Here is a 22259-nt window from a genome sequence, read left to right as displayed (position 1 = left end):
TCTAGTTTCCATGAAAAAAACCTAAGTTGTTTTCCAAAATACAGAAAGCTTGATTCAGTCTTGCACTGAAACTAATTGCCATACTACCTCTTAGTATGTAGACGTCCTGTTGAAAGTACTCTCTCCTCTGTAACAGGAGAACAATCAGATCCAAGTTAGACTGTGTCAGTGAAGCAGCCTTGCTAGTAACTATCTTCTCTCTTTGTTATATATTTGTATCTCCAGAGAGAATGTCTTTCAGACTTGTATACCCGGCTCACTTCCGCTACCGTTACTCCAAAGCCTCCATCTCAGACTTAGTAGGAAACAGGGCACAGTTCGGACAGTTGAGGAGTACGTAATGACCTTTGTCTCACTCACTGACTTGTTCTATCAGCAGTTTCCGTGATCTTGCTGGGAATCCGCTTTGGGGTTCAAGAACTAAGGCGCTGGGGAATGCTGACCGACTGTAAGCTATCTGAACTGCTGTCTCAAGTCACAAGTGTTGTGAAACCATTGGACAAGGAGTCACTGTATGCGTAAAGAAACCCCTAATGGTACTGGGGGGCCACATTCCACCGTTGAAACTGGAAAGACTGGTGTGGCTTAGAAACAAACAAGCAGAGGCGCCGTTAGCAGAAATGATGTAGTATTTATTTAGAGAGAGACGGATATGTTCCCGTGTTACTTAGTCATACTAGAGAGCCAACCTAGCTTGAACAACGAAGGCGTGGACGCGTCTTCTTCCTCACTGACCAGCTGTCGGAACAAGGAGCCAGGCTGTGCTGGGTCACCCGCTCGGGAGAGTGCCGGGGGGACAACCTGCCATGCATGTAGAGGAAAGTGCCTTAGAGTCTACCCAGACCCTCCTGCCTGCTCACACCCGCCACGGCACGCGGAGTCCACACGGCACACACAAGCGGATCTCAGAAGCATGGATAGCTCTAGCCAGGGGACTCTGTGCTTTGTCAACCCTGACAAAGGACATAGGGGACAAAATGGGATCTTATGGGACAGAATGAACATTTGAAGAGGAGGACTATCCTAGGAAAAGGGTAAACATAGGTACCTCCTTTCTGTGGTCTGAGCCTCTCCTACGGACAGAACTTATAGGTCAGTACTTGAAGCAGAGAGTCAGGGTTCTCGGGGAGCGCCGGCTGCCCCGGCCTGCGGAGGGGAAGGCCTGGGTGGGGAGCCTGTGCTTTTTCACTCTCGCCTCCCATGTTGTACAACCAGATGTTTGAGGCAAAGTTTGGTCCTACTGGGTTTGATGGCAGGGAAAGTGGAAAGGACACATTGCTAGCATATTCTGTCCCAAGAGGAAAGCAAACAGAACTAGATGCTGTGAGAAGACAAGCCGTCTGGGCTCAAGCACACGCGTACACGACACAACTCAGAAATACCCAGGAGGGCTCCTGCGGGCCTAAGAGATGGCAGTCGACTGAAATAAAACGTGTATTAACAAAATGTCAAACTCGAGGAAGCAAATTCCCTTTCTCCCACCCAACTGCAAGAACTAGGAGGATGAAGCCACCGCAACAAAACAAGTTGTTTTTTTCTAAACAGGTACAGTGGTAGTGCTGGGTTAAGCGGTTACCTCTTCCACCCTGCGAACAGCAAGAAATAAACTCCATCCTGTCCTGTTTTCTACAGCCTTGGCAGCCTGAGATAACGTCTCTATTATGAGGCTACTGGATAGTATAAATGGGCATCGTTTAAAACTCCTCTCAGCTCAAGCTAGTGAAACCTTGTACTTCTATATTGCGCCGCCATTAAAAGCAGCATTAGTGCATTTTGTCCTTCGGTTCTTTATCGATTACTGAAAGGGGAGCTGGTCGGGCGGTTTGGTGGGAGACAGGGACCGGATCCCCCGGGGATGCCCCCTGCTCTCGGCACTTACCTGGGCTTTGGTTTCGATGTTTCTGCTGGTTGATTTGGCCTTTCGGGCACTTGTCATGCTCAGTGGAAGAAGGCCAAACCTCCAAGACAAGATGAAGAATTTCAGTGGCATGAACAGGAAGCTCGGGGCCCTCACACAAGCTCTGACTCCTCACCTGATCTGACTCGACGCCAGCGGCAGTATGTTATGGGGTTCTTGCGAGTTGAATGTGCAGCTCCGGGGGGTGAAAGGATTCTCTGTTCCAGTGACCAGTCCGAACAGAACCTGACAGACAGGAAGTGGGGCACAGGGACAGGCGGGGCTTGTCCCTGTCCAATTAAAAAGAGAAAATCCCTTCTCTTGTTTCTCACTGTCCTTTTGGGGAATGTTCCTTGCAGCATGTTTATGCTTTAGAATTACCTTTTTCACTGCCCACAGGTCAGAATCCCAGAGTCACATCGCTCTTTCCGAGGCCTCGATAAAACCTCGTTAATCCTTACCTACAGCTGGAGGGCTCACGGCTGCCTCTGCAGTGAGATTTTAACCTAATCCTCTTTCAGTCCTTCCAACTAACCTGAGCTATTTGCATCCCGGCCCCCTCCCAACGCTGCCAGCCAGAGTACTAAGGGCTGGAGCGGGTTCACACCGCCGTCTGAGCCCGCGGCTCTGCGTTCATGCTGAGCGTGTCTGGGACTTACAGAAGTTCGCTGCACCAGGCGGTTAAGGTTGCTGTTGAGGTGCGGCGTGAAAACATCCAGGTCAAATGGGTCAATGAGCGCCTCTAGATAGTCAGCCACTTTCTCAAGTCTGGAAAGAGGAGTATGATTATTCTTCACATTTTTTTTTTAGGTCAAAACCCAACCTTATGGCATTTCAGTGCTAACGAAACCCCGTATTTGGATTTATTCTTACTTGCTGGCTTGGTAGCACTTGTCACTGCCCATCAGGCTTGGGTAATCCTCAAGAGTTTTAACCTGCCTGCTGAGATGTCTGAGTGAAGTCCTTTCCTTCCTCATGTCAGCGACAGAGTCAGAGGCTCAATTTATACCCAAGAGTTGGTAGGCTGACTCAGAAGAGAGAGGCCTGAGATTCCGCCCACCGCACTTGACCATGGCATTTACCAGCAGGTGGCCATTACTCATCTAGCTGGTCATGCGAGCACTTCCTGGTTAAAGCCAACAGCTAATGCACGACGAGAGGCTGTCTCTTGGTGGCTTTCTGGAAAGGAGCTGTGTGTCCTCAGCAGAGGCGGCCCTGGCAGCACCTGCTGGGGCGCGCGTACCTGGAGTCTTGTCTGTTGCGGCCAGTCTTCACCTCCTCACCCCTGGCCGTCAGAACAACACTGAGACAGCGCAGATCATAGAGCAGCTGCAGGGCCCGATTCTGGGTCATTGGGAAGGCGCCTTCTTTCTGCAGATGAATTTCCCGTCCCCACCCAAGAAGGGAGAGGATTTGTAACGGGAGCAGAGTAAACAGCTTCATGTTTTAGTTTGGGATACAGCTTGTTGCTTCAGAAGCACCAGCTTTGTGTACTCAACAAGGGCAGTTTGATGTCACAACAATGGGTTTTGTTCAAAACTTGATCTTAAACCAAACTGAAAACCTTCAAACAAAGGCTTAGGGTGCTCCAGACTGCCCTTTTTGAAGAAAAAAAATCTGTTGTATGAAGGAGAGGCATTTTGTGGAAGCTCAGGAGAGAAGACGTCCCTGAATTCTCTCCCAGGTCAGGAGCTGGTGCTATCTTAAACGTATCACTAATGAAACGGGAATATCCACTGCAGGCAGAATATTCCAGGGAAGGGGTGAGGGCGGTGGGGGGTTGGGAGACAGGAGCTCGCTCAGGCGAGCGCCTCTGTGTGCCACATGCTGCCCTGGGCACGGTCACCCGCCACTCCTCCCAAGCAGTTCTCCAAGTGACCACACTTGACCCCAGAAAAACCAAGAAAGCTTCGTGATTTGTCCAAGGCTACAGCACATACACGGCAGTGCTGGGGTTGGACACCAGGCCTTTTTCCCTTCCCACTGAACTGCCTTTTAGTACGGACCTGCTTGATGCTGGGGAGGGGGCATGATGAACTTGCAGAATGGGAAGCCACTGCCAATTAGCTGATTAGCCCGCACTGAGTGTAGACACTTGGAATCCTTGCTGGGAACTGCCCAAACCCGAGGGAAAAAACATCAGGTTTTTAGAGGGAAAAAATTCAAACACCTACCTTCACCTGTTTTTCTTCTGCAAGTTTCTCATAGGCAGCCAGCACTTGGACCATACAGCTTTTCAGCATCTCCTGCAGTGTCACTTTTGGCAAAGCGTGGCCTCCAACCCGATTAATTTCCTGGCAGAGGCTAAACAGGAAGGACTGGACGTACCAGGATGGCTACAAGAACAAAGGACTGTCGAGTCAGTGACCTGCTGCCACTGAATGAGACGTGGTAAAAGTGGGTCCATTTATCCTTACTAGGCTCATGCTCCAGGACCTGGACCTCCCAGGCACCCCCTCCAAGCTGGCCAGTTAATAGATAAAAGTGACCATCGCTCTCACTGCTCTGGTGGCTGGGGGCTGACCTGGCAGGTGGCACTATGTGTTATGCTGTTTTCACTTTGGGGCGAGCAGCTCTCCAACAAGCAGAGCCCAGGCTACACAGGAAATAATCATTAGCTGACTTCTCTGACAGTCCACTCCCTACTTGGCCCAATGTCTACTCCTCCCATGGCAGAAAGTTACCAATACCACTTTTGGCTCTTTGAGGAAGCTGTATGTTGGCTGATGTTCCTGTCTTTTTCCTCTCTGCAGAGCGGGCTGTTTGGCCCAGTCCGTCCCACAGGTGCTCTCCTGGGGGCACCCGCTCACCTGTACAGGGAGTCGGATTGTGGACGTGACACTGCTGCCGGACTCGGCCTCCTCTTGGATTTCTAGTTCATCCCAGCTGGTGGCTGTGGCCAGGACTGAGCCGGCATCATCCAAAAGTAACGACTGGGTGAATCCATGAGCCAAAACCTGGTAATAAAAGGCAGATCACCAACAGGCCACTCAGCTCCTTTACGGACTATCTCAAACTACTTGAGTTCTCTTCAGCCCAGCTTCTGCTGCTTCAGTCACGTGCAGGGTGGCAAGTGGAAACGTCACTCTCAGGCTGATTACGTCAGCCTTGGGAATTTTGTAGTAACTACCTTACACATGTCAGGGGCCACCCCTGAAGACACCAGGGGAGACTGCGGGAGATAGGACATTTGGGTGGAAGAGTGGGGAATTTAGACCCTTGTCCAGGGAGGTCTGTCATTCTTATCAGATGGAAGGACAAAAAGCCAGAGTTTGTGTCTATAAAATCTAGGCTAAACATTTGAATGGAAAAGGTTTTTACATCTGTGCTGTCTCACTAGCCAAGAGAAGTGGAAGCAACTGAAGTAAGAACTCTTACTCCCTCGAGCACGCGACGCAGTGAGCACTGAGTATTATGTAAGATTGATGAATTCCAGCCCTGTACCTCTGAAACCAGTAATACGTTGTATGTTAATTAACTGAATTTAAAGAAACAAATTAAAAAAAAAAAATAGAAGTAGACTGGAAAGTCAAGCTATGCCAAAGCTACACATGCCATCTTTGTTACAACTGACATCTCCCTAGTTCAATACTTACAGGTACATCACAGAGATATAAAATAAAATAGGTTTTATTGAATTTTTCTCAAAAGAAAAAAAGACCTGCTTGCACTGGCCAGCCTGGAACATGACGGAAGGGAGGCAGGATGGGGCTGCCTGGTGAGCACGGGAAGACGGTGTGCGAGTCACTCACCTTCACAACTGCTGAGCTCCAGACACGGTAGCCCATCACGCTCTGCTGGAGGAGGAGTTCCTTAACTTCCTGCCACTTGGTCTGCACAGGAATTATTTCCTGTGTTTTCCCCTTTCCTTGTTTTTTCAGAGCCCTGGGATCCCTTGCAGGTTTCTCGGAGCTCCCTGACTTTCCTAAGATGCACTGCTTCAGATGGGGACACAGGTCTCCCAGAGACTGGCAGAGTCTGGCCATGAAGAGCACCGCAGGCAACTTGACACCGCCGAGGACATCCTGCTGCCCCTGCATGGCCTGCTCGGCGCCCTGCAGCTCTGCCTGGACGCGCTCTGTGATGTGCTTGATGCACGCCACCGAGTGGGTCTGCAGCGTCTCCCGCACGGTCCCAGCATCCGCATACCTGTCGAAGGCACAGCCCTTGGCAGGCCCGGGGGAGATGTCCTTGGTCAGGGATGCGTCCGTGGAGGGGAGGTAAGCCAGGAGGTCATCCAGCTTCACCTTCAGTTTAGAATCCAGGGCAGAGCAGAAGTTCTGGACACAAGGGCTGATGGCCTGTGCTTTCATGGAGAGCCCACTGCTGGCCAAGGGCCCTCGGTGCGCCACGCTCACCCAGGCGGCGTCAGGAGGCAGGTCTTGTGGGCTCTCGGACCACAGGAAGAGAGACATGTTGTGCTCAAAGTGGATGTGCTTATTGGAACTGGAGCTGCTGGCGTTGCCCTCAAGCTCCTGCAGGGCCGAGACGAGCAGCTCCTCGGAGCTGGTGGAGATGGAATCAAAGCCTTCTTTGGTCAGAGTCTGAAAGAAAGCAAGAGAGGAGTTCCAGTCAGGACTCCTGTCAGGAAATCTGCCCCAAGCGGCAGTCCATCCTGGCACTCTGCGTGTTCTCCAGCATGCTCAGGAGGATGACGCAGTGGTGGCAGAGAAAGGAGCCGTCACTGATGGCTACAGACGCGTTCCCGATCAGGTGACAGAGGCGTGGTCTCGTTCTGCACCAGAGTCTGGATCTCTGCTCATTTCTATGGTTCGTTTTCCAGAAGAGCCATCCCTGAGTCAGTCAGCCGAGAAAGAGTACACTCAGGAGGGGACCCAAGTTCCCCCAGTCAAAAGCTTGTACTAGGACTGGCCAGGAGCACCCGGACCATGTGATCTCCTCACCTGTAATCGGTCCAGGAACAGCTGCTGCATCAGATCCTCCCAGAACAAGAGCGGCTTCTCGAGAAGCCGCTCACATATCACCTCCCAGCTGTGACTGGTGGATTCGCTGGTAAGTAGTTTCCATATGGCATCGCGGACCCCTGCGAGACCTTGCACGTTCTTCACGTACGTAAGCAGGTTGGTGATCCCGTTTTTAATGTCTTCGTTACACCTGCGACAAAATCATGTTTCTTGGATCTGATTAGATTCACGGTTTTCACACCTTTATTAAGAAAAGCAGCAGGGGCACCTGGGTAGCTCAGTGGGTTAAAGCCTCTGCCTTCGGCTCCAGTAATGATCCCAGGGTCCTGGGATGGAGCCCTGCATCGGGCTCTCTGCTCAGCAGGGAGCCTGTTTCTCTCTCTCTCCGCCTGCCTCTCTGCCTACTTGTGATCTGTCTTTTAAATAAATTAAATTAAAAAAAAAAGAAAAGCAGGACTCCACTCGAAAACCTCTATCTGGGTCCCCACATTAGTACTTGTATCTCTCAGGGTTTTTATAAATATGTATAAACAGCATTTCTGGTGAAGTTTGGGGGTGAGGTCCACCCTCGCCTCCCTGAGGTATCTGTTTGGAAGGAAGTCTAGAGCCCCCTGGAATGGCTTCAAAAACCATTGCATTTAAATAAAAACTTAAGAGTGGCCGAACTCTTACACAGAATATTAAATCCTGTAGGTAATATCTGAAAGACGATCTCATTTTTGGTTCTTCACAGTTGGGGCTAACCGGCCACGAAGGCAGTGTCCGCGGGCTGAGCCAGTGATTGGTACGACCCAGAGGGCACATGCAGAGCACTGTCTGGACGATCACGCCTCTCCCTCCTTTCTCAGTGGCCTCACTGGCCCTCGTGTGGCTGCATGGGTGGTCCCTGCCGGCCTCAGGAAAGTTCTGGTTACTCACATGTGGATCCATCTCCGCAGCGTGTCTTTCAGGTACTCCTGGCTGACGGGCTGCGCCAGGGTCCGGAGCGCCGGCCGGAAGTGGACGACAGACGCCGGCAGGTGTCTGAACCAGCTGCAGAGCTTCATCTCCTGCAGAGCGCCGGTGCCCTTTCCTAAGAGAAGGCCCAGCGACAAGTCATCGGGGCCGTCCTTTGAAAGGCATGTTAAAAAATGGACCTAGAAGCAATTTCCAAAAATCATCTAGTCTTCCTCTGGGCATGTCAGCCTGGACCCCTGGGATAGGAAAGTCTAGAATGTATGTTCATCAGGGGACTGGCAGCTTCCCGCCAACTCTGGGCACCCCAGCAGACAAGGGGGAGGACAGGGAGGAAGGAAGTGGGGACAAGGCAGGGAGGGAAAGCAGTACTGAGCGCGCCACGCTCGGCCCTCGAAGCTGTCACCAGGTGACAGTCTCCCTTTCCTCACCATCCTCCGGCCAGCGGGAGACCCCGCACCTGGCTGGTGGGCTGCAGCACCTCAGAGGTGTCTTCCCAAGAAGGACACAGGCATCTGTGGGGTGACTCTGGGGGGCCCCTTCACTGTGTTCTGTGCGTGAGCGAGCACCTCCAGAGTTGGAAACACAGGAGTCCTTCTAGGGTCCTTTGCACTTGTCGTCCAAAGCCATGATAATTAGCCCACACTCACCTTGCACGAGGGGGTAAAGCATTAGGTGGAAGCACCGAGAGGGAAGCCAGGGCATAAGGAAGTGGCTCCCTCGGAAGATAAAGAAAGCCCAAGGAGAGGCTACATAATACATCTGTCTCTCTGAAAATGACCAGGTGGCTGTCTTCATGCTGTTTCTCTGCTACCCTTGGCTGGGCCTCCTCCACCTGGCCTGTGTTCTGGAGCACCGAGGCACAGTCCTCTGCCATCCTCTCTTCTTCCTGTCATGGCCCCACAGCTTCAGACAACAGCCGTGTGCACAGATCTGTGTCTCCAGCCGGACCTCTTATTGCTGTTCTGGACCCACAGTCACCTGCCCACTCCGCATTCCCGTTCCAGGGGCTTAACTGTCCCTAAAGCAATATTTTCTTAACTGTCCCTAAAGCAATATTTTTAAGAGTGAACTCATAATCAGCCCTTTCAAACCAGCTCCTCTTCTAGTAAACCTGGACACCTCCTTTCCAAACCCTCCCCACCAATCCACCAAATGCCCTGCTAAACAGATGTCCAAGTTGTCCAGTTGGCCCCCATCATCTGCCACCCAGGTAATGACGACAGCCTCCCAGGTGAGCTCTTGGCATCCACTCCAGACCCCATGGAGAACCTCTGCCATGTAAAAGCCAACTGTATTTAATTCCAGTTAGGATAAATGCTATCAAATAAAAGCACAGGATGTATGGGAACATATTGTAGAAGACGAGTAAGCCTGGAACGTCCTCACAAGCTATCCATCGTCCTCTGGATAAAGTCCAAATTCCCTAGCCTGGTCTGCACAGCTCTGCATTATCTGGTCACATCTAATAGACTGGCCATGTCTCTCCTCATGCTGCTCTTCCTCCCACCCAATCCCCCTTAGCTTCCCTTGCTTACTTTTAGTTTCTCAAATATATGAACATCTTCCTTGCCTCAGGACCTTTGCACATCCCACCCCTGTTGCCTGGAACTCTTTCCCTTGCCTTCTTCACCTAACTCTTACTGAACTTTCAGGTTTTAAATATTCTCCAGGGTGCCTGGCTGGCTCAGCTGGTTAAGCAACTGCCTTCAGCCGAAGTCATGATCCAGGAGTACCAGGATCGAGTCCCACATCGGGCTCCCAGCTCCACGGGGAGTCTGCTTCTCCCTCTGACCGTCTCCCCACTCAAGGTCTCTCTCTCTCTCAAATAAATAAATACAATCTTTAAAAAAAAAAAAAAAATCATTCTCCAGGGAAAGCGTCACTGGTGGGGTGCCTCCTTTTCAGTGTTCCCAAATCAACTTGTACTTTGCCTCCATAGTAGTGGCCATTTTGTTATTTGATAAGTATTTGTGAGTTCAGTATTTGCCTCTACCACTAGACCGTGGCCTCCATGAAGATGGGGTCCGTATCTGTCCAGTGCACTGCTGTATCCCCAGAGCCCAGCACTAGCAGCCACATGGCAGGTGCCGAGTCGATAACAGATGAATAACCTGAGAATAAGGAAGGTTGGTTAAGAGCTCACCGGGAGGATGCTGGCCTGTGATGGTCTCCAGAGTTGAGAAGAGCAAGCCACATGGCAGGGACGGATCTGGCAGCTGACCTTCTGGTAAAGTGTAGAAAAGAGCATGAGCTTGGTTCAAAGTGGTAGCCAGCAGCTCCACTAATGAGCAAATCTGGGCCTTGATGCCGGCACCTACAAGAAGAAACCATCCTTCTGTAAACGGTTTTCTTTAGTAAAGTGAGAAACAGAGAACATTCTAGGTGCTTCAGTCTCCCCTCGGCTCCCCCTTCTCCATTCCCTTGTTTAAGGACTTTATTTTGGAAAGAAGCCAAACCCACCATGTTGTGGCTGGTTTAGAAGTTTCTGAATAGCTGTCTTTCTGGCCAACAGGAAGTCTGTTAGGGCTTGGCGAGGAGAACTCTCTTCTAAGAGCATTATGGAGCACAGGGCCTCAGCCACAGCTTGGTCAGACACGGCTTGGCATTTGAGCAGCATCTTACTTTCATGCAGAATAGTTGACCTAGGAAGATGAGGAAAGAGAGCAACAGGGAATTTTTTACATCTTGGGAAGAAGGACCTTGGTATATCAGGATAGAAGACACGTTCCGTAAACCGGTAGTGGTGAAGTATGGCCATCCCTAGAGCAGATCTTTTCGCTGGATCCACGTACCGGAAGTGGCTGGCTGCCGCGACCTGCCGGATGAGTATGGGGAATCGTGAGAGGACAGGGCTGAATCGGGAACCAGAGGAATCCAGCTGGAGCAGGTTGTGAAGGTGGCAGCAGAGCAGGTAGAGCTGTGTGGCGTGGAGATACTGGGAGGCCTCCATTGAGCTCCAGATCTTCTCAGGAATTTCTAAGAGTAGCTTGATCTGGGCAGCCATGCTGTAGAACTTCTCCTGCGAAGGCTGCTGGGGCTACAGGGGAAGGCACAGCACAAAGGCAGAACACACAAGTGCAAGGTCAGCGTCCGGCAGGCTTGTGGAGAAATGTGGGGGTACTGTAGGGTACAAAGCTTTATGCCCGAGTCCATGCCACTTGGTAAAGGTCTCAAAGTTAGGTGTTGAGGAATGACTCGAGTCGGGAGCGGTGTATAGCCCACCCAACCCTCCCAGCTGGGTGCACCTGGGCTCAGTCCCATGGAGACACAAACTTAATTTGGTCATCTCAGCCTGGTTATCCCTGACAGCATGGAGCCCTACAGACCACCACTCAAGTGAGCTTTCTCCTTCCTTCTTCTGACATTCAGCCTCCCTACACTTGCTCCTGCTTCTCTGAGTGTGTGAAGGACTCCTTTGTTACTATCCGTCAGATCTTCATCGGTGTAGTGCTCAGGCCTCTCCCTGTCTCAGTCTGCCTTACTCCAGGACTCCTACCCTAGAGCATCACCTCTTAGCAGAACACCACACCCACCTCTTTTTTAGACCTCGCCACTCCCAAGTCCCACGGGCGCCTTTCCTGTTGCTGCCCTGCTAAGTTTCTCTGCCATTCCATAATCGGTATGTTCAAAGCTAAATTCATTTCCCTACCAAAATTTTAGTCATCTGCCTTCCATACATATCTTAGCATACCTAAGCACTCCACTCCCAAGTTCCCAGGAGATTCATATCCTTCCGATGGTTCTGATCTGAAGACGTCAGGAGGGGGAAGAAGGGTACTAGAGGTGTCTAGTGAGTCGAGGCCAGAGTTGCTTATAAACATCATAGAATGCACACAACCGTCTACAACACAGTGATCTAGCCCCAAATGTCAAAAGCACCAGGACTGAGAACTCCTGCTTTAATCAAACTGATTACCTGTTCTTATCTTTTCATACTCCAGACCTACATTCCAAATCTCATCTGTCATGAAGGCCCTCCTTACCGAGAAGGACTCAAGCCTCAAGTGACTTCCTTCAGAAACCACACGGTAAATTACGTAATTATTTTCTAATCAATCACCCATTATCCTAAAATGCTTTCTACTGTTACTCTGAATTATTCAGTTTTCTCATCAACTTTCCATGCATTTAATCCCTCGACTAGATTGTAAGCTCCTTCAGAGCAGGAATTAGAGGGCTTCTGTTTCTTTGTGCCTGGACACACAGAAGGCACTCAAATTTTTGTGGGTCTGAGAATAACTCAGATATAACAACTATAAAAAATAAATACATTTCTAAAGTCAGGCACAGTACCAGTTAGCTTTCTAATAAACCACGAATCAATCTTCAGCCATAGGAAAGGCTGGCCGCCCAGGAGGAGGCAGGTATAAATGCACAGCTTAGAGAGGAGAGGGAGGAGGTCTCTCATTTCAAAGGTTGTGTTGTGTGAGCCCTGCCCACTGACCCAGATTCTTCTAAAACACAGTCGTATTAAAAAGTTCCGAGAGGGAGAAGTTCTAAGTTGTATTTTGGAAGTTCTTCCATGTCCTATAGGGTTCTTCCCCTGTAAGGGGTCGTTAACAAACTCCCGGTTTATCTTTCTGACCCTCCCTACCGGTTCACTTAGTCATTCCTAAGTCGATATTCCCTAGGAATGCAAAATGCTGTTCCAGTATTAGGATGCACTTAGGGCTGAATCGTTCCACGCACGCCAGGTCTAATCATTAGCGTTTGAAGGAAAAAAAAAAAAAAACCCACTTAGGATAACTTGATTAGAATAACTTTAGTTCCCTAAAAGGAAAATGTCCCACTGTTGGAAGAAGGGCGCTTGCCGGCTGGTCCGGTCATTCAACGACTCCACCAAAGGTAGAATAGCTCTTTGGGTTTGGGGAGCTTACTCTCGGGAGTGAGGTGGGGGAGAGCCTGGGATGAGAAATGAACCAAATGAGGGGAAGGGGGCAACATAAGGGAGAAATAGGTTGTGAGCATGTCGGGAAACGTTACCCAGGGAATGAGCTGGTCTAGCGAGAGACCCCTGGCGTTGTCATCGAAGGCTGGGAGAGCCCAGCGAAGCCACGAGACAGGCGAGGGAATCAGGGCCCGGAAGTCAGGAAGGCTCCGAAGGGAGCTGCTGAATGAGCCGGGCCCGCAGACGGCCAAAGGACCGCCGGCGTTCTCCCCGGAGGAAGGGAGTCTAGAAATTCGCAGCAGCCTCTTCCCCAAGGCAGGTGAGGCTCGCGCGGGGACGGGGACTGACCGGCGGCCGCGGGAGGGCGGGAGGCGGGTCCCCAGGGGGGTGCGGGACCGGGGTGCGGGACCCGGCGTGAGGCGCTGACCTGCGGCTCCTCTTCTGGGGGCCGGGAGACGGCCGAGCCAGCCTGGCGGAGACGGGCGCAGTACTGGTCGGTGGCCTTCACGGCGTCCACCAGACCCTCGGCGCAGCGGCGCATCTGGCCGATGGTGTCGGCCGCCTCGATCAGGTCGCGGTACCGCTCGCCCACCATTTGCCGCAGCTCCTCTTTCTTGTGCTCGATCTCGGCCCGCACCTGGCGCTCCAACCCTCGGATTTCCTCCGCTCCATGTGTCTCGAAAAGCGCCGCGGGGTCGCGCAGATCCAGCCGCTTCAGCGCGGGAGAAGCGACCGCGGCCGCCATGGTGGACCCGTCAGGACCGACCCGTCAGGAGCGTCCTGACGGGTCACTTCCGCCCGGAGGCCCGCCCGGCGGCCATTTTGGGTGCGGGCGGAAGCGCTTCCGCCCCACTGCGGGCCTTGCAGGTTCGGAGCTCATCCGGGCGGCAGAGGGGCGGGGCCGGGGTGAGACGGGCGGTGGTTTTGTTGTTTTTTGGCGCAGGCGCGGGAGCGGGCCGTTGGTCTGCGCGCGCGTTGTGGCGGGCATCCAAACTCCCGCCCCGGGGTTGGTGCTGCCGGGGGCAGGTGTCGCCCGGCCGCGTCCTAACTCTGCGTCCGCGGTCCGACGGCGCCGCCTGCTCGGGACGCGGAGAGCCACAGCCTCCCGAAGGCCCGGCACAGCCCGACCCCTCGGCTCGCCGCAGCGCTTCCTGGCACCGGGCGTGCGGCCTTCCGTGGCGTCGCTGTCATCGCTCTCTGGGCCCCTGACCGAATGCAGTGCCCGCGTGGGGCTGGGGGCCGTTCGGGTTCATCGGCGACTTCGCAGTCCCGGACCGCCTCTTCCCTAAGGCCCGCGTCCGCTCGCTTTGCTTCGGTTTTTCTTTGATGTCCGTCATTTGGGGGCTTTCGTTTCTACTTCAAGCCAGGGTTTCACCAGGAAGGATGCTCTGGCTCCCGCGTGGGGCGGAGGGTGGTGGGCCCAGAGGAGGGGGCTGAGAGCGCCTGGGGGTGCGCGGCGGGGAGCGGGGCCTTACTCTTCTAGGTACTTCCAAGACCCCTCGTTTAAAAAAACAAAACCCATTTATTATGGAAGAGCTCATACTCACGCTAACCTGGAGAGCATGGTGTCCTGTGCCAACCCGCCAGGTTTACTGCTACCTCATGGTCAGCCTTCTCTTGTGTCCACCCTCCACCTCTGTTTCTTTTGAGGGAAATCCCGAACAGCAGATTTCAATTTGTAAATCAAGCCGTTCATTTACACCTCACGACGTCCTGCGACGTAGGGAATATCCTCATTTTACAGCTGGATAACCTGGATCCCCAAGACACTAAAGGGTTTACTCAGTGTAATTGTCAAAGCCTGTACACGAAATTAACTGAGTTGGTATACCCATCAGCCTTACAAAGTAGGTAGGGATATTTCCATTTCGTGCAAAAACCCAGAGAAGCTTATTTGCCCACCTGAGTTGCTTAGCTAATAAGGGATAGGATCTCCCTGGGATTTTTAAATTCCTGGCATGTGCTTTTTCTTCTTTGTCACACAACCTCCCACAGACTCAAAACACACCATGGTGCTAGGTCTGCAATTTGCTGTCACATCAGTCTCGTTCTGTAGGGGACGTTTTGTTGATGCTCTCTGCCCAGCATCTGTGAAATGTCTTTTCTGTATTTGGGGAAATCACCTCTGTGGGGCGAGATCTTTTCCAGGGACCTCTTACAGCTATGATGCAAGTCTGTGGGCCCGGGATTGGCTAATCAGACAACAGCTTGGGGCTTTAGACGGAGGCGGCAGCAGGGACATTGAATCCAGCAGGAACTCCGAGCTGCTGGTGGCAGCCGTGGGTGGCCACAGTGAGGCCCCCTCATCAGAACTGATGGCCCAGTGCTATGCTTTGATTGGGTTCTGACTGTTTCCACTTCCCTTTGTTCCCATCTCTTGAGCCTGGTTCTCCAGCTTTCCCGGAGACTGCACGAGCTGCCCAGTTCTTACTGACACATTTCATTTCTTTGAAGATCAAAATCAGTCTGGTTGGTTGCCCTAGAGTCCCTAACTGACACACCCTTCCGAGTTTCCAGCTCCGGAAGAGTTTGGCTGATTGCCTGTCTAACAGCAAGAGGGAGGCCTGTTGAGGCCTCAGTTTTGGTGGGGGACTTGGGAGATGGTATGAGAGGACTTGCGCTGTGCACTCACCTATCATCTCGGGTAGAGGAAAGGCCAGCTCTCGGCAGGCATCTTCACTGCGGGGTTATGGTCTGAAAGCAGATCTTTCCTCTGCTTCCCAAGCCAAGTTCTGGCTGCCCTGAAGATGTCGCTGTTGCTCTTCTGTGTGCAGAACTGAGTGCCTTACAGAGGCTGTTGCCAAAACTTCTTGCCCTGGAAGCCGGGCACTGGAGGTACGGTGTCCATGACTGTCTCCTTTTCCTTTCCCTTCTGCATCAAGGTTCCGCGTCCCCTTCCTCTTCTGTGGCTTTTTTGTTTGTTTGTTTTTGGTTTGGTTTGGTTTGGTTTGGCTTTTTGCTGTCTGGCGCTCTCCAAACCAGGATGAGGGTCAAGAGCTTCCGCAGCCGCAGCCGGACAAGGAAGGTGCTGGGGACTGAGTGGCAGAGAGGAGAAACTAGTCTTTTTGTTTTTCTCAAGGGGTACGTGAGCAAAGGGCACTTACGAGTTTTATCGACATCATTTTGTTTTGGTTTAAGGCGGAGTGTGTGCCGCGCCTTTCGTGTGCAGGGAAGAGAGGATGTCTTGGCGTCATTTTCTTTTTTGTACCTTAAATCTTTAAGGGGTAAAAGACATCCAGTGTTTACATTTAAGAGATTATGTTTAGATCATCCTGGGCTTCTGAATTGAAACCCAGGCATTCTGCCAATTATAATAGTTGTTATTTTGAGCCCCATCCGGGCACTTTGCATATGTTACCTTTAATCCTAATAATAATCCTACAGCGTAGGTGGTCTTATGCTTGTTTGCTAGATAAAGCCAGGTTCAGCAGAACCAAGTCACCTGCCCGAGATTACACAGCTAGTCAGCAACCAAGCCTGTCTACACATCCCGGTCAGCCTGACTCTAAAGTCCTTGATCTTTCTTGTGTCACATTATTATCTTCAAAGAAAATTTCAGAACATCAAGAGACAGATGGGCCAAACAATTCTGAGCAACATTCAGATGGTGCCCACGCTGTTTCCTACCTTCTGCAGTTGTCTCAGCAGTTTCGGACCAGAGCTGGAGAGTGGTTTGGGGTCACGTGGCACCTGCCAGTGTGGCCAAGCCTGGTCGCCCAGAGCCTGTGTGCTGGAGGGCTTTCTTTCTTTCTTTCTTTCTTTCTTTTTTAATATTTTATTTGTTTATTTAACAGACAGAGATCACAAGTAGACAGAGAGGCAGGCAGAGATGGTGGGGGAGAAGCAGGCTTCCTGCTGAGCAGAGAGCCCGATGCAGGGCTTGATCCCAGGACCCTGGGATCATGACCTGAGCTGAGGTCATGAGGCAGAGGCTTAACCCACTGAGCCACCCAGGCGCCCCTAGGGCTCGCTTTCAAAACTGGGAATTTGTTCTGACATGTTTGCTGTCTCTGGGCCGACTGGCATTGTGGTTTCATTCAGACTGTTGGGGGGACATGTTTGTCTTTACTTTTTAATAGGAATACGGAAAGCAAGGCAGCATAATGCCTGAAATAGAAGGGTTCTTTTTTTTTTAATATTTTATTTATTTATTTGACAGAGAGAGAGATCACAAGTAGATGGAGAGGCAGGCAGAGAGAGGGAGAGAGGGAAGCAGGCTCCCTGCTGAGCAGAGAGCCCAATGCGGGACTTGATCCCAAGACCCTGAGATCATGACTTGAAGGCAGAGGCTTAACCCCCTGAGCCACCCAGGCGCCCTGAAATAGAAGGGTTCTTAACTGGTCTTTGCAGAGACCACAAGTTCGCCTTCCCTTATGCAATATGTGGTCTAGCATCTGGGAAAGGGTCCTGGAGACCTTGGATCCTAGGCTGAGTCAATAAATATTTGCATGATGAGTGACTAGGGTCATGAATACATGTCACAGAATCACAGGGTACCGGTCCCAAGGCTGCATTGGGAAAAGAGAAAGGATTCTCTGCCGTCAATTACTTAATAGTCAAAGTACCAAAGGCAATAAGACATTCTCACCATATCAGCCTCCTCATGTGCTTGTTTCAGTCCCTCTCCTTTGACAAATGGTGGCCGCAAGTCAGACAGGTCCATGGTCCGTCTGAGGAGCAAACCTGCAGAAGACTTCTCCCCACACCAGCCCGGACCCCCTACCATGATGTCAGAGGGAGGGCCATCCCCTCACAGAGTCGCGATGTGAAGAGCGCCGGGCACACCCAGAGAAGAGAGAACAAGCAGAAGCAGCAAGCTTACCTGGGAACCTTAAAAATAGGTTCCCCTCTGGCTGCCCTAGAAGAGACAGAAAAGGTGAGAGAAAAAAAGAAAAGGAGAGGCAGCAACAACAGATGAACAGGGAGGGGAGGAAAGATAGGGAATTTGATGCTGCAAAGGCAGCCCTTGTTGGTAAAAGGAATGCCAGGGGCCGGCCATACTGAAGGTCGGTGGGATTCCGACGCTGGGTGTTCCCTCTGGGCCGGGATGCCAGTGGGATGGAGCCTAACGCAGTCATCTTTAGATGTGTCTCATCTTTAGATGTGTTCACCAGCTGTGTCTGCGGGGCTGACGAAGAGGTGGTTATCTGACTTAACTGTTTGCAGATTCCTGACGCTCTGCCTTGGACAAATAGCCAGGCAGGCCTCCCCCACAATGAAAGGAGCCTGAACGTCCGGGCTGCACACCTTCTCAGTACCTTAACTGGGGGGGAAAAGGGGTGGCGGAAAGGTGTTGCAGAGTTCCTGCTGCACACGTGACGTCCTTAATCAGTGTGGGATTGAACGTGCACGGTGTTCACTAGCTCTGCGCTAGGTGCCGTGGAGAATACAAAAGACATTTGATGAGCAGTGGGTGCCTCTGTAACAGGTTCAGACTTCACGTCCTGTACGTTGTCTTTTCCCTTCGCTGCTGTTCTACCCTCGCTGCTGAGCCTTTCTGTGGGGAAAAAATCCAAGTCATCAGACACGGATGTCCTCATGTGAAACCCGCCGCCTCTGTCAGCCTGCTGGTGTATGTAGTTAGATTCTCTGTGGGCTCTCTTGTTAGAGCAGTGTTCCTGCTCCCTTGACCTCTCCACTTGACCTCTGGATCTCACTCCCCACCTCTCAGAGGCTTCACTTCCTTCTCTCCACGGTCCGGTTTTCAACCACTCGGCCGGATCATTCCCATCACAGGCATCCCCCGCTTTTCAAAAGGTCACGTTAGGCTCCTTTGCTTTGAAGAAAGACCTCCGTTGGTACCTGTTTTCGCTAGCCAAAAGAAAGAGGATTTCACTTTTACGAACAACAGGCAAAAAGCGCAAACAGTATCCAGCGTCGGTTTTGCAGAAGCCCAGAGAGCACTCAGAAAAGGCTAAGAGAGGTGATTTTTTGGGCGTGAGAGCAATTTTTTTTTTTTTTTTTCATTTTCCCCGTATGAATTAATGGTAATTGCTTCTTTGAGCCAGTCAGGCTATGGAAAGGTTCTGTAGGAACGCTCAGTTTTCAGATGGTGGGTAAAACCTGGATCTTTAAAATATTCTCTGGTATGGGGCACCCGGGTGGCTCAGTGGGTTAAAGCCTCTGCCTTCAGCTCGGCTCATGGTCTCGGGGTCCTGGGATTGAGCCCCGCATCGGGCTCTCTGCTCGGCAGGGAAACTGCTTCCTCCTCTTACTCTCTGCCTGCCTCTCTGACTACTTGTGATCTCTCTGTCAAATAAATAAATAAAATCTTAAAAATAAAATAAAATATTCTCTGGTAGCTCCCATGTTACAGACATGCTCTGTTGTCTGCGTGCCTCCTGTCTGCCCCTGCCCATCTCTCCCCTCTGCATGAGGACAGGTTGTCTCCAGGGCCCTCTGATTCTCTTCTTCAGCTGCCCCCATCCGGGCTTCTCACATCCCCACCCCGTCCAGTAACAGTGAGGAAGGCCATCTTGCCAACTTCGGCTGCATCTCAGCTTCAGCATATCTGACCTGCCCCTGTGGACACTATTTCCTCTGGGCTCCTGAGACATGCCCCACGGCCTTCCCTCCTACCTGGTGAAGCACTTCCCCATCATTTTTGCTGGTTCTTCCCGTGCTTGACTTCTGATGCTGCACGGACCCAGGCTCAACCCTTCTTGGTCTGCGCTCCCTGTCCAGGTGATCTCCTCCTGCCCTGTGGCCCTGTGAGTTGGAGTGTCACTGCAGCAGTGGAAACGGAGAGCAAGGAATGGTGTCTGCAGGGGATGTGTCCATTTGTGACTCCAGCCTGAGCTCCTGCAACACCCCAGGCTCATCTCAAGCTTCATACATCCAAAATAATGACTCTGCCTGCCACCCATCCTGCCCCCTCCCGTGGAGCATCTCCATCTCTGAAAATGGTACCACCCAGTGATTCATGGCTGGAGACCCAGAATCCTCCTCGACCCCTCCCACTCGCACCCTCCACAGCCCACCCATTTACAAGTCCTACAGGTTCTTTTCCTCCAAAATCGGGGCTGATTAACTTTTGCTAGCAAGAACCAACGTCAGTGGGCTTTGCGCGCTCTATGGTCTCTGTCACCATCCAACAAGGCCACCATAGAGGGAATCAGGACTAGACAGGATGTAAATGAGTTTGCATGGCCGTGTTCCAATAACGCTTTGTATACAAAAGCGGGCAGAGGGGCCATCTTTGGTCCTCGGACCATAGCTTGCTGATCCCGGATCTACAATAGATCCCTGTCCTTCCTGTCCATCCACTGTCCATCCTAGCACATCCCCTGCTTCCAACTTCCCATGGTTTCCTGCCCATTCGGGACAGAGGCAAACTACCATCAAAGACCACAAGTCCCTGCATGGCCTCACCTGTTCAGCCCTCTACTACCTCACCTCCCTTCCTTCTGTTTCATAAACAAGGTGTCGCTCATTTCTTCACTCTGGCTGTTTCTTTTCTTACCTTTTAAACCATTTTTTTAAAAGATTTTTTGTTTATTTATTTGACAGACAGAGATCACAAGTAGGCAGAGAGGCAGGCAGAGAGAGAGGAGGAAGCAGGCTCCCTGCTGAGCAGAGAGCCCGATGCGGGGCTTGATATCAGGACCCTGGTATCATGACCTGAGCCAAAGGCAGAGGCTTTAACCCACTGAGCTACCCAGGTGCCCTCTTTTCTTAACTTTTAAATTTATTTTAGCTTTTTTTTCAAAGAAAGACTATGAGCAAGGTGGACGAGGGGCAGATGGAGAGGCAAAGAGAGAATCTCAAGCAGGCTTCACACTTAGCTTGGAGCCTGATGTGGGGCTTGATCTCAGGCTTGACCCAGAGTCGGATGAAGCATCCGACTTCAACGGACTGAAGCATCCAGGCACCCCCTCTGGCTGTTTCTTTTACCAGATTGCCACATGGCGGTCGCCGCTTCTGAGAAGCCCACCCGGGTTGCCTCCATCTAAAATAGGAAGAGCTACCATTTATTGGGGGCTCGCTGCATGTCAGCCTCTGTTACAGACTCTGCATATGAACTAAGTACATTATTTCATGCTTACAGTTCACCAAATTCACAAATTCCTCTGAACTAGGTCCTGTTCTTATTTTTACTTTATCAAGGAGGAAATTGGGGCTGAGGGAGATTATATGATTCGCCGTGAGTCTCTTAGGAAGTAGCAGAGCTGAGGTGTAAACCAGACTGGCTCTGGGGCCTGTGTGCCTAACCACCTGTCTTCACTCTCCATGACCTCCATCAGAGCATCGGTCACTACTGAGGCTTCGTGTTCCCGCATTTGTTGTATTTGTTTCTTTTCTTTTCTTTCCTTTCTTTCTTTCTTTCTTTCTTTCTTTCTTTCTTTCTTTCTTTCTTCCTTTCTTTCTTTTAATATTTTATTTACTTATTTGACAGAGAGAGAGATCACAAATAGGCAGAGAGGCAGGCTGAGAGAGAGGGGGAAGCAGGCTCCCCGCTGAGCAGAAAGTCTGATGCGGGGCTCGATCCCAGGACCCTGAGACCATGACCTGAGCCGAAGTCAGAGGCTTTAACCCCCTGAGCCACTCAGGCGCCCCATGTTGTGTTTGTTTCTTGAGTGTCTCCCTTACAACAAGGGAGGGAGCCTGGGTCTGTCTCTCATCTTGATGAATTCCCAGCTTTCAGAACAGTGTCTCGCAACAAAGTAGACGCTCACTATGCTTTTAGTGCACGGATAATAATTTACCTTTGTAATTGATTGATTTACCAGTATGCTAACAATGCTAATCAGTAAATATTCAAAGTACACCTCACTTTAGAATTCCTGTGAAAGAAAAAAAAATAATCAGCTTTACTCGAATTTTGGAAGTGTGGAATGAAGTCACCTTCTGATCAGCCCTCCCCTCTGTCCCCAAAGGAGGTGAATTCTTTGCATTTTTGAAGATTACTTGTGGAATTAGGGGGAAAAAAAAAAAAAAAGAACCAACCCCCAAACCTCTGTCCATCTTCACTGTCTTGTTCCCTTATGTTGGTGCTTCGGGGCTGTGTGTGGAGTGAGGTCACACAGGCTGATATCCTGGACAGCGATACTGGGAGTCGGCAGAAGTTCAAGGACAGGTGGTTACTGCCGACCTGGGGGAGTGTCTTCAGCTTGAAGACGCAGATGGGTAAGAGAGGCTGTTGGGTTACACTGCCACCACCCTCGGCTCACCTAGAAGAGATCAGTAGCCTCCCAGGAGTGCACGGCTGCCCCCTGAGAATATTCAGCTTCGAGGGTACAGTTTGGTGGGATGATGTTTCCCTCCTGGCACACCTGAAGGAGTAGCTTGGGAAGAAGCAGTTTCTAGTCTGCCTTTCCTCGGGATGAGCCACTGGCAGGACTGTGCCCTGTCTTAGGGTGCCCTCAGCCTAAAACTGTAAGTAGTGGCGGACGTCTACTGAGGACGGGTCCATTTCAGAGCCTGGGACCCAGGGAGAGCAGAGCTCTGTGGAAGCTGCAGGGCCGTAGGAGGAGGAGCTGGGTTTGCAGGAAGCTGTGCCGGGCTCTCCCTCTCCTGGGTTGGGGGTGCGTGTTTGTGGGGTGTTCTGTCTACGTCCTGCCAGGTAAAGAGACACGTCAACCCTCCTTGGCCC

The 22259-nt window shown here is 51.4% G+C and overlaps 1 protein-coding gene across 2 annotated transcripts; it reads right to left on the bottom strand.

Moving 5' to 3' along the window:
- Positions 1–611: 611 nt before the first annotated feature.
- On the bottom strand, positions 612–13501 carry COG1 (component of oligomeric golgi complex 1). 2 transcript variants are annotated; one of them, XM_032319524.1, is made up of 14 exons: positions 13095–13501; positions 10572–10816; positions 10240–10421; positions 9923–10093; positions 7741–7894; positions 6802–7012; positions 5650–6441; positions 4708–4854; positions 4072–4233; positions 3141–3268; positions 2557–2665; positions 2034–2143; positions 1880–1958; positions 612–801 (listed from the first exon to the last, which is right to left on the bottom strand). In XM_032319524.1, exons 1-14 carry the CDS (start codon positions 13410–13412, stop codon positions 664–666), a joined length of 2946 nt encoding a protein of 981 aa, XP_032175415.1. In that variant the 5' UTR covers positions 13413–13501; the 3' UTR covers positions 612–663. The 2 variants fall into 2 exon arrangements, with proteins under 2 accessions (XP_032175415.1, XP_032175416.1); XM_032319525.1 differs by lacking the exon at positions 10572–10816 and having other exon boundaries at positions 13095–13180.
- Positions 13502–22259: the final 8758 nt, after the last annotated feature.

This window comes from Mustela erminea, chromosome 18 (assembly GCF_009829155.1).
Source record: "Mustela erminea isolate mMusErm1 chromosome 18, mMusErm1.Pri, whole genome shotgun sequence".
In the NCBI taxonomy this organism is placed as follows: Eukaryota; Metazoa; Chordata; class Mammalia; order Carnivora; family Mustelidae; genus Mustela; species Mustela erminea.
The sequence above is the reverse complement of the archived record's forward strand: the minus strand, read 5'-3'. Positions and strand labels throughout refer to the sequence as shown.

Bases quoted from the DNA above. Each gene is read 5' to 3' on its own strand.
- COG1 (XM_032319524.1), bottom strand. From the start codon at position 13,412: ATGGCGGCCGCGGTCGCTTCTCCCGCGCTGAAGCGGCTGGATCTGCGC. The intron at 6,442-6,801 runs GTGAGGAGATCA...GCTTTCTTTCAG, and splicing joins TGTTCCTGGACCGATTACAG to ACTCTGACCAAAGAAGGCTT. The intron at 2,144-2,556 runs GTAAGTCCCAGA...CCTGTCTGTCAG, and splicing joins GCCTGGTGCAGCGAACTTCT to GTTCTGTTCGGACTGGTCAC.